Source organism: Boleophthalmus pectinirostris, unplaced genomic scaffold (assembly GCF_026225935.1).
Source record: "Boleophthalmus pectinirostris isolate CB_2022bp ecotype Guang Dong unplaced genomic scaffold, ASM2622593v1 HiC_scaffold_9, whole genome shotgun sequence".
Classification (NCBI taxonomy): Eukaryota; Metazoa; Chordata; class Actinopteri; order Gobiiformes; family Gobiidae; genus Boleophthalmus; species Boleophthalmus pectinirostris.
Genome location: NW_026571541.1, coordinates 31364432 through 31376593, shown reverse-complemented (window position 1 = coordinate 31376593; position 12162 = coordinate 31364432). Strand labels below are relative to the sequence as shown.

Genomic DNA, 12162 nt, shown 5'->3' with positions numbered 1-12162 from the left:
ACAGTATAGTTGACACCAGTTTCTTGATATTTTTTGCCATTTACGTAGAATTTACCATTTACATGTTTACTCTTTGTTATTATATTGTATGTAGGGAGTATTATTAGCTGGTTTTTAGTTATACGTGTGTGTGCTGTACCTGTATCCTGCTGTTTCCCCAGTCGGCCACGATGATGTTCCCGTTGGCGTCCACAGCCACTCCAGTGGGCGCGTTGAACTGCCCATTGCCTTCTCCGTGTGAGCCGAACTTAAACAGGAACTCCCCGTCGGCATTGTACACCTGATGGTACATGACGTGTGATTATACAGTAGGCGACAGTAAAGACCACACAAACGCACATCAGCTCAGTCTTTCTCTGGAGAGACGTGGGTTCTTGTGTTACTCTTGCTTTGTTAATTCAGAATATATTTGATTCACTTTTTCGGTCTCCTGAGTTAATCTAGTTATTTAAAGGTCCTATATTACACAAACTTGACAACTGTGAGATTTAAACCATATCAAAAACAGACCTGGAGTTGTGTTTTGTTTCATTCACACATGTTTGAGTGACCATTTATTAATCTGTCAACATCTCCAAAGCCCAAAATGCTGAAGCTGTAGTTTTCAAGTTAACAGCAAGTTTTTACCTTTAGTGTAGAAAGTATCCAAATGATTCTAAGGAAGGTGAAGGTGTATGAGTTTAAAACCACAGTGGAGCACTTCCTGTATTACCACGTGACATCACAAGAGTCTTTTCTGTTTGCCTAAATCTGCAGGGTTTGTGTGTTAAACATGTGAGAATGAAACAAAACACAACTCCAGGTCTGGCAAAAAGAGAAATTCAATTTGTCAAATGGACAAAAGTTTATTTTAAACAAATCCAGGAATGTTTCAGATTTGCATTTGTATTTATTTTACCCCCACAGCTAAACTTCCTGCAGTCATTGACCTAAAGTGCATGTTTTTTTGGGATGATAGGGGAAACACGTAGCCTGATTCATTAGCTGGTTTCACTTGGCAAAAACCGCCTGACCTCGCAGCGTTAGGATTCGTTCACTCGACAGTAGACGGGTACTTTTTTCATTTAACCAGTTGCTGCGATTTGGTCGTGACGTATGTAACGCTCCGCTAACGGGACTAACTGGTATATTAAGCTTTTCCCAAATCCTGTAGGAAGAAGGGCAATAACGTCTTTCCCCTTGATAAAATTCCCCAAACATTCTCTTTGTTCCAACTTTAAATCCTCGATCTTGGGAATCGTGGCCAACACAGAATGTCTGTCTCTTCGCTGATTGGCTGGTGCCCGAACTCGAATTTCCGGGGTTTTTGCGAACTGCCTAGTGTATTCTGATTCCTGACCTAGTCACTGGAGAGAAATGAAATTGAGTGGAGGCACTAGGTGGCGCCAGGACAAAAGTTTATTTAAAATAAATCCAGGAATGTTTCAGATTTGCATTTGTATTTATTTTACCTCCACAGCTAAACTTCCTGGAGTCATTAACCTATGGTGCATGTTTTTTGGACTGATGGCCCGGAGGAAACCCACCCAGACACGGGGAGAACATGCAAACTCCACACAGAAAGGCACAGGCGACCCGGGGATCGAACCCGGAACCTTTTTGCTGTGAAGCATGAGTGAAACGACATTTTAACATAGATTAGAAAATAGTGTAATATGGACCCTTTAAGATCTCCTCTTCTTTATTGTATTGTACATTTTAGTTTGCGTTATGTGAGGGGAATTTTGTGTACATTTCTGTCTGATAGAAAAGCTTAGTGTTATTGCCGTATAGTACGTCATATGCTATAACGATACATTTTCAAGATAAACCAAAAACAAATCCCAGAGTGATTCCACATATCACAGATCGTACCTTGACAGAGTGGTTGTGGAAGTCCGTCACCACTATCTCGTTCTTGTTATTCACGGCCACAAAGTGAGGACCTGGAGGAGGCAGAGGAAGAGGCAAAGATGACGCAGCCGTTTCAACATCTACGGAGGAAGTCAACAGTGCTATTTTTAAAGGTGCACTGTGTAACTTTTCTGGTGGAGGCTCCGTCAAATGCTTTTCTTCATGGAGATGTTGTTGTTTCTTCGTCTGGAATGTTTCACAGTATGATATTAAACCTTTCTGTCTTCAGAGAGACCAAACCGGACCAAGTTACAGGTCAGATCGGTGGAGAGGCGACTCCCCATAGACTGTGTATATAAATGGACAAGTTCGCATGGGGGCGCTTCCAGTTCCTTCTGACCCTGACTCCCATTGACTTACATTGGAATATTGTGACCCCACTATTTGAAAAGGGCTGAATAAGGGCCTGTCCACACGACAACGTTTTTTGGATGAAATGGAAAAGTTTGTATTCGTTTTAGCCTTTCTCCCACACAGAGCCAATGTTTTGGGTGGGCGAACACAATGTTTTTTGAGAACAGGTTCCAGAGTGGAGAAATCTGAGAACGTCGGCGTTGTGTTGTTGTGTGGACAAGCAAACCACAGCTTTTGGAAAACGATTATGTCGCAACCCCGCCGCAGCCCTTGAAGTGGCCTCTGCGAACCGCAAAATCGTTGCCGAAATGTGTAGGTGTAGCCTACGGTAGGGTGACCAAACGTCAGTTTTTCCACAGTTTTTCAGCAGTATAACACCACATCCGCGCAGTACAACACTGCACCTGCCCATTAACCCGAGATCATATCAAAATTTACCTACGCCATGGACTGAACTGAACTAAGACTAAACCAGGACTAACCTACGACTAACCAAGGACTGATTCCAGGACTGAAGAGGAGGACTAAACCAGGATTGAACAAGGACTAAAACAGGAGTAAACCAGGACTAAACCAGGACTAAACCAGAACTGAAACAGGACTAAACCAGAACTGAAACAGGACTCACCTTCAGGACGGGCTTGGAAGTGACCCGAAGTGAGGAGAAAGGACCTATGCAGAGCTCCGCATCTCACGGAGGAAAACGCGGCAATTGTCTGATCGCGCTTTGCGGACAGACTACTCGGCGTTCTCTCTCTTAAGTCCACGATTAGTCCTGGTTTAGACCTGGTTTATTCCTGACCCACCCGTGTGTAAAAAAAAAAAAAATCAGCAAAACGGCGAGACAGCGAAAGGTGAACCGCGATATAGCGAGGGACGACTGTAGCAATGTCGCTCCTGTCAATGCCAATGCCAACAACACACACCACCAAGTTATTCTAATAATTCTCATCCAAATCTTATGTTTAACTTTGCAAAATAAAACGGCTATATTTCTGGGATACATCTAAAATAGGTTAAATGACCTTAAAGTAAAAAAAAAAAAACACAGTGATGAGATTTGCATTATTAAATATTATTATCATTGTTAACAGCGCCACATACAGAATATGGCATATATATTACATCGTTTTCACTCAGTGCTCCTTTGTCATTTGGACGTGAATATTTATTAATCCGACACGTGTGTGGACGAGAATTTTTTTCAGCCTGCAAAAAAAATAATAATCCAGGAGTGTTGTCATGTGGACGTAGCCTTAATGTAGGGTAGAGCTGTTTAACCTCATACTGTGGAACATTCCAGGCAGAGCAATGGCACAACCACAGAAACAAGCAGGACCCTGACAGAAACGTCACACAGCGCGTCTTTAAACGACAGTGCAACAACAGGACAACAGCAGCGCAAGTGACGAGAGCAGACGTGACAGAGCTGACAGAGAAACATCAAACCAAACATCAGGCGTCATCTGTTACTTACTGAACACGGGGCCAGATTTACTAAGCTTTTGATCCAGTGCTATGTTTGCACCGCTCTTGTCTAAAAGGGAAGAGCATAGGGTGAGTGAAAACAACAGAAAAGTCAAAAGGAACGGGTTCAAAATAAACATGAGTGATACATGGACAAAATATATACAGAAATATAAAGTGCATATGACAAGTTAGACTGGAAAATTAGATTAAGTGTAGTTAACATTAATATGCAAATAAAAACTGATTAACAGGACTAAAACAGGACTGAACCAGGACTAAACCAGGACTAAAGCAGTACTAAAACAGGACTAAACCAGGACTAAAACAGGACTAAACCAGGACTAAACCAGGTCTAAAGCAGTACTAAAACAGGAGTAAAGCAGGATTAAACCAGGACTAAACCAGGACTAAACCAGGACTAAACCAGGACTAAACCAGGACTAAAACAGGACTAAAACAGGACTAAACCAGGACTAAACCAGGACTAAACCAGGACTAAAGCAGGTCTAAAACAGGTCTAAAACAGGACTAAACCAGGACTAAAACAGGACTAAACCAGGACTAAACCAGGTCTAAAACAAGACTAAAACAGGAGTAAAACAGGAGTAAAACAGGACTAAACCAGGACTAAACCAGGACTAAAACAGGACTAAAACAGGACTAAACCAGGACTAAAACAGGAGTAAAACAGGACTAAACCAGGACTAAAATAGGACTAAAACAGGACTAAAGCAGGACTAAATCAGGACTAAACGGTACTAAAGCAGGACTAAAACAGAACTAAAACAGGACTGAACCAGGACTAAAACAGGACTAAACAAGAACTAAACAAAAACTAAACCAGTACTAAACCAGGATTGAACAAGGACTAAAACAGGACTAAACCAGAACAAAATCAGCACTAAACCAGGACTAAAGCAGGACTGAACCACAGGCAAAACCAAAACTAAATCAGAAGCAAATCAGGTCTAAACAGGACTAAACAAGAACTAAGCAAAAACTAAACCGGTACTAAATCAGACCTAAACAAGGACTAAACCAGTTCACAAACTATATTAAAGGGCTATCTATATTATATATTTATATTCTAACATGGCTTAAAGCTCACAAGAATCAATTTTGTGTAATATATACTCTTTAAAAATGTATCTATGTAAAGTGACTAGTGTTTCCAAGTTTTACCTCACAACCTTTTATTTTCTTGAATGTTTATACTGTTCAGATTGTAGTTCTTTATATGTAAATAATGTGTGGGTGTTTTGTTTTTTTCACTGTGTATTGAGGACATATTTTTTCATTATTTTCATCTTTTCTGTTTCACACAACAAAAACTTGTCATATGCACTTCATGGGAGACATATTATACAAAAATCTGACTGAATACTGAAGCTTTTCATGGCTGCATGCTGTTCACACACCACATCTAAACTGGGAATAAACTGAGACTAAACCAGAACTAAACCAGGACTAGACCGAGACTAAACCTGGACTAGACTTTTATATAACATGCCTGAATTAACGTGCTTAGGTATGTTTCTGAAGTACAAACATGACTATAAATACGCAAAAAACTTGATGAAATATAATATGTCTCCTTTATACAACTTAAAATACATAAGAATAAATAATGATTCAAACAAAATCTTGATCCTGGGTCCATAGCAACTACGAAACACAAAATTGAGTTACATAGTTTTTCGCTATGGTGCATGAGAATAACTTCACTGTAAATCTGGCCCATACCACAACGTTACCAAATTTAAAAAAAAAAGATAGAAATTGTTTAATGTGTGATCTTCTCTGCTGATTTTGCGCTAGAGAAAATGAAATTAAACAAGTAATTAGATAATCCTGTGTTACTGAAAATAGCAAAACAGTAGTACAATAGTAAATACGTAAATAATAGTAAATCTGCACTGTGTAACTTTTCGTTTGGGGGTCCATCATCAACTTGTTGCTATGGAAATGTCATTGTTGTGCGCTTGAAATGTTCCACAGTGTGACATTAAACAGCTCTACCTTACATTTATTCAGTTACAGGTGGTTTTATAGCTCAAAAATACCTAGAAAAACAGGAATTCTGACTGTGAGTGGCGTCGCCTCTCCACAGATCTGACCTGTAACCTGGTCTAGTTTGGTCTCCATGGAGATATAAAGCTTTAATGCCATACTGTGAAACATTTCAGGTTAAGCATTTGACGAAACCTCCAGCGAAAAAGTTAGACAATGCGCCTTTAAGTAAATTTTTTTTAAACTTTCAATCCACAAAATTTCTGAACAGGACTGAAGAGTAAAAGTATTTTTTATTAGTTTGAGACCTGCTGAAAATCTCAAAGAGTTAATGTTTAATATGTTCACACACTGAGAAAACAAAATATACAAAAATAATAATAATTCAGTACAAAATTCAAAACGCAAATCTGTATCAAAATCAGTAAATTTGAAGATTTATTGCGGTAAATCTCAAATACTCACCTGCGAAATGCCGATCTGAAGTCCCTTTAGCTCCAAACTTGGTGACCAGTTTCCCGTTGGACTGAAAGATGAAGACGCAGCAGGCCTTGTTGTCCACGGTGATGATGTGTCCGTTCTTATCCACCGCCACGCCTTTGGGTCCCATCAGCCTCCCCGCTCCGATTTTGTTCTGGAAAATAAATAAAATAAAAATCAATAATGGTGAATGAAGGTTCAGCTGCATAAATAAGGTGTAGGAGGAAGACAAATGTGTGAAGAAACAAACAAAGGGTGTCAAATACAATCCGATAGTGTATATACAAATATTAAAATACTCCGCGGGTCTAAACCTGGACAAAATATATGCAGAAATTTAAAGTGTATATGATAAGTTAGACCAGATACTTAACTAAAATGTAGTTAACATTAATATACAAATAAAAACTGATTAACAGGACTAAACCAGGACAGGACTAGCAATAAATCAGGACTAAACCAGGTCTAAACCAGGACTAAAGCAGGACTAAAACAGGACTGAACCAGGACTAAACCAGGACTAAACCAAGACTAAAACAGGACTGAACCAGGACTAAAGCAGGACTAAAGCAGGACTAAAGCAGGACTAAACCAAGTCTAAACCAGGTCTAAACCAGGACTGAACCAGGACTAAACCAGGTCTAAACTAGGACTAAATCAGGTCTAAACCAGGACTGAACCAGGACTAAACCAGAAATAAACCAAGACTAAACCAGGACTAAAACAGGACTGAACCAGGACTAAAACTGTACTAAAAAAGGACTGAACCAGGACTAAAACAGGACTAAAACAGGATTGAACCACTACTAAATCAGGACTAAATCAGGACTAAACCAGGTCTAAACCAAGACTAAACCAGGACTGAACCAGGACTATACCAGCAATAAACCAAGACTAAACCAGGACTAAAACAAGACTGAACCAAGACTGAACCAGGACTGAACCAGGACTGAACCAGGACTAAAGCAGGACTAAATCAGGACTAAATCAGGTCTAAACCAGGTCTAAACCAGGAGTAAATCAGGACTAAAACAGGACTGAACCAGGACTAAAACGGAACAAAAAAATTTCATGTCAGTTAAAAATAAATATACCGTAATTTCCAGACTATTGAGCACACATGAATATAAGTAACATCAACTCAATTTTAACTAAATTTTTAAATTGTACATATATCAGCCACACCTGAATATAAACTGCAGGTGTCCACGTCTTCAAGAACGTTTTCAAGTTGGGGTCGTCTGCTTTTATCGCCTCTGAAAACTTTTGTCGTCTATTTGCGTTGAGTCAGTTCGTCACGCTGCCGTCGCCAAAATCTCACCATCGACTCACGACTGATGCCGAGCTCACGTGCAGCAGCTTTATTTATTTATTTTAAAAGCTGCATCATCTGTATTTCTTCGTGTGTTTTTCATGAGGAGGGTGTGTGTACGAAGCGGAAAATAACTGTTCAAAACACAAACAAACGAATCTTCCTCGTCTCTCTCCTCGCGCATGTCTCCTGCAGAAAGAGCCTCTGTCCTGTCTGTATCATGTCAGTGTCTTGGAGGAGTTTCAGCAGATTTCAGACTCTCTCGGGGGCGGGGCTAGTTCTATCAATCAGGTATGAGTGGATGTCTGACTACTAGAGATGCGCGGATTGCGGTTACAGCAGTGGTGTCCGCGGCTAAACTGCGGATCGGGCGGATGACGTGACGAAAAATAATATTTTAATTAAATTCGGGTGGGTGGCGGTTTAACTACTCAAAAAAAAAAAAAAAAAAATGTTATAGCCTATATCAGGGGTGTCAAACTCATTTTGGTCTGGGGGCCGTATCCAACCGACTTTGATCCCAAAGGGGCCGGATCAGAAAACTCATGTCATATAAACCCCAAAAATAACAATAAGTTCAAATATTTGTGCAGAGAAACACAAATCTATTACAGAAATCTTTTTTAATTGATGAACTCTTTCTTTTACAAAATATTATAATATTATGAACAACCTGAAACTTTAAGAAAAATACAATTTCAACACAATGTTTCAACATGAACTTGTATGTAAATAGGAATAAGTCAGTTTTTGTTGTAAAATCCTGCACTCAGCTCCACTTTTCTCATGTTGGACATTTTTCTGATGAGGGTGTCACGGTCAACAGTCAAAACGATCGTCCTTTAAGAGCGTTTGGAAAGAGACAAGTCTTCATTTGTGCTGCTCTGGTGGGAGGGGCCACGTACAGAGACGCTGGAGACGCTGCTGTGATAAACACCACAGAAAATTACCAATATTTTAATAGAAAATATAATTAAAATATTTTAGTAGAAAATCAGCCGAGGGCCAGATTAAAGGTCTTGGAGGGCCGAATCCGGCCCCCGGGCCTTATGTTTGACACCTGTGGCCTATATTGTTAAGTGTTATGAGATATGCAATATACTCCTATGTGCAATGTTTAGAGCGGCGTGTGGCGTGAGCGTGACTGAGTGACTGCGTGCGCGCCCCCGAGGCACGCGGTTCTTGAACGGGCCCTCGGAGCGTACGGGTGTCTGTGTTTTTCTGTATGTGAAATGAATTGTAGGAAGGCGACCGCAGCGAGTCAGGAAGCAATCGCCCTGTTATTTAGTGCATCACGGCAAATAAAGCCATGATTCTTGAGCAACGAACTGGCGCATTTATTGAGCCCACAAACTCACGGTGAGGTTCCGAACAGGGAGTTAAACCCTGAGCAGCGAGCGGCGTTTTGTTATGGACAATTAAGAATGCGAACATGCACATTGAGCGAATTTTGGAATGAATGAGCTATAGAGTTTGCATTTTTATCGAGGCTCCTTAGTTTGTTTGCTATATGATTGTTCTAAAATCAATGGGCGGATGTTGGTCAAAACCTTGGGTGCAAATGGACAGCGGGCGAATGATGAGTTTTGTGTCGCGGTTGCGGATGAAAAAAACAGCCCATCTACGCATCTCTACCGGCTACTGAAGTTTGAGATGTTTCTTCTCTTCATTTACGCATACGGGTAAGACGTATCCCCCTCACTAATGTTCATTTAGCATCAATAACTTATTTTATCACACGGGGATAAACTGTTTTAGTGTTAATAACATCTCTAACAAACGCTGCAACTTCATGTGAACCCTAGATCCATGTGTTACCCGCACAGACGGCAGCGTTTTCTGCACTCAGGCTGCGTGTATCCGCTCTGTTGCCAAACCATAAACCGTAAATATGAATGAACAATGTGCCAAACAAATAATCCGTCCATATATTCACCGGATTGTTTTATAAGAAGCACGGTTCAAAGTGTGAGGAAAAAAAAGTAGTGGCTTATAGTCCGGAAATTACAGTACTCAGTTGCTGTAGTTTGTATAAAAAGTGGCATTAAATTAAATTCTTATCGATTTTGCTCACACACCCATAAAAGTCACCTCACATTCCTTTTAAAAACCCTGTGTAAATCTGGTGTTATAGAAGCTTTTTATATCACAGCCTGATATAATCACACCAGAGCTCAACAGGAGACTTATCCACACCGACTCACCTTGAACTTTCCATCGGAGGAGAAGATGCTGATCCACCTGTTGTCGTAGTCGGCCACGATAATGTCGCCGTTGGAGTCCACCGTGACCCCCGTGGGGCGCTGCAGCTGCCCGGGGGAGCGACCTCTGACCCCAAACCGCATCTTGAACTGACCGTCGTTGGAGAAGATCTAAAAAATAAAGCATGACTAAAAAATGTGTCTGTTTGTTGCAAGGCTTCACATCCCGGTTACAGATAAATTACTGAACATTTTCAGTACTTGAATCGCTGTCACGTGTTTTTTATAGTACTTGCTGAGAAAGTCTGTACCTGTATACACTGGTTGTTGCTGTCTGCCACCACGATCCTTCCGTTACTGGAGGCGGAGATTCCCTGTAGGTTTGTGAACTCCCCTTTGTCTCGCCCTCTGGTCCCTGTGAAAACCAAAACACAAAACTGAATCACACCATTCTCAACAGTAACCAGATGAAGTATATTTAATGAGTGTTGGGAGTAACGTGTTATAAAAGTAATGAATTAATGTAATACATTGCTTTTTGCTGTAACACAGTCATGTTCAGCATTACAGAAAAAAAAAAAAAGTTATATTTTACAATTTACAAATGTCAGTAACACGCGTTACAATGTTTTTTTTAACCTGGATTTAAGTGGTGGGTTTTCATTTTTCTTCATACAAATTCGCTAAAATCACAGCGACATCAGCAGCGGTGAAACTCTGGAGGTGCACCCACATAGACCGCGAGCAAAAGGACGCCACGCTCCACGGGGCGAAGCGCAGCCGACGCCCGATCACGCCTTGCAGACACCCTGCTCCATGGGCTCTGCGTTCTCTCAGGGGTGGCCCTAGATTCTTCTAGTTCTTCTAGTTCTAGTCCAAGATTAGTCCTGGTTTAGTCCTGGTTTAGTCCTGGTTTAGTCTTGGTTTAAACCTGATTTGATCCTGGTTCAGTCCTGGTTCGGTCCTGGTTTAGTCCTGGTTTAGTCCTGGTTCAGTCCAAAATCAAAACTGAATCAGAGCTAATCTGGTTCAGTTCTGGTTTAGACCTGGTTTAGTCCTGAAAGTTCAGCATCTTCACAGTTATTTTGGTGAGAATAACTTAAAACTGCTGCAATAATCGTGTTTTACATTTTAAATGCAGTAATATTGTAATGTAACAAATTACTTTGAAATGACAGTAACAAGTCATAATAAATAACACATTACAGTTTTGAAGTAACTTGCCCAACAGTGTATTTAACCACTATCATCTATCCAACTGTGGGGCTGCAGCTTTGTAGTAGCTCTATGTAACCTTCTCGAGGTTTGTGGCTTTTCAGTGCAATAAACACAAACAAAATGCAGTGACACTTAAGATGCTTGTTTCCTCCCTGAATTGAACTTTCTGTTAAGTGATCTTATCTTCACTCTGTTGTTGTTGACACTGACCGACTCTGTAGATGAGCTCGTCCTCGATGGGGTTCTCCTTCTTCTTGGTGGTGCTGTACATGCTGGAGGGTCTGCGCACGGCCTTCTGCCTCACGTGGCCTCCTCCTCCGCTGGGAGACTTCACCCTGCGCTTCACGTCGTCCGGAGACTGGAGCAGGTCTGAGGGTTTGACCACCCTGAGCCTGAAGGGACTGCCCCGGACAGGCTGCTCGTACAGGGTCAGGGAGAAGGAGAACTCCCCCTCCGAGCGCACCGTGTAACCCACCTCCAGAGAGCAGAGGAAAACAGTTTAGAATCAGAGCTTTATAGATCGCAATAATCTGTAGAATTTGAACAAAATCTGATTTAAAATACGTCTATTCTAAAAAGGGTCATGTGCACATTAAATAGCTTTTTTTGTTTATTTTAACTGTATCTCTTTAGCACTATTACCGTTAAAAAATGTAATACAATCACAACTGAACCTGTGCTGCCTGAGCCTTAACCTGCAGATAGGACACATAGAAGTTTTCTTAGTTTTCTGGATTCTTAGTATGGACAGGCCTCATGTGAAAGCTCAGAACCAAGAACAAAACAACTTGTCCATCATGCCCAGTGTTTTTGTAATGAAGATTAAATCAGAATTACAATTAAAAGCTATATTTGTTTTGATCAAACTTCATATCCATGGCCACAGTGAGGTCGTGTTTATGGAATTTCAAATAAAAATACAGTTCCTTTAATATTACTTCATTACTGTATCTTTCGGACTATAAGTTGCACTTTTTATCCTAGTTTGAGTGTTTCCTGCGACTTACACTCCGGTGCAACTTATATATTAAAATTTTCACACTGACAGCTGCTAGAGGGCGCTCTAGGCTTGTGTGTCAGTATCTGCTGTTCCTGTTCCTCCTGTACCACTGTCATTTCACTCTACTGCACATGTCTCCTGCAAAAAGAGCCTCTGTCCTTTTCTGTATCATGTCAGTCGATCGCACCATTACTACTGAAACACTGAAAAGTACACTGAAATTT

The 12162-nt window shown here is 40.7% G+C and overlaps 1 protein-coding gene across 1 annotated transcript in view; it reads right to left on the bottom strand.

The window, feature by feature from the left end:
* Window positions 1-12162, bottom strand: part of LOC110162892 (tripartite motif-containing protein 3-like) — a 64914-nt gene that overhangs the window by 7212 nt on the left and 45540 nt on the right. Inside the window, exons 8-14 of the mRNA XM_020927807.2 lie at window positions 11149-11413; window positions 10032-10135; window positions 9724-9891; window positions 6193-6361; window positions 3725-3784; window positions 1855-1925; window positions 140-280 (exon numbers count right to left, since the gene is read on the bottom strand). Coding sequence (XP_020783466.1) covers window positions 140-280; window positions 1855-1925; window positions 3725-3784; window positions 6193-6361; window positions 9724-9891; window positions 10032-10135; window positions 11149-11413 — 978 coding nt within the window. The remainder of the gene's footprint in view (window positions 1-139; window positions 281-1854; window positions 1926-3724; window positions 3785-6192; window positions 6362-9723; window positions 9892-10031; window positions 10136-11148; window positions 11414-12162) is intronic.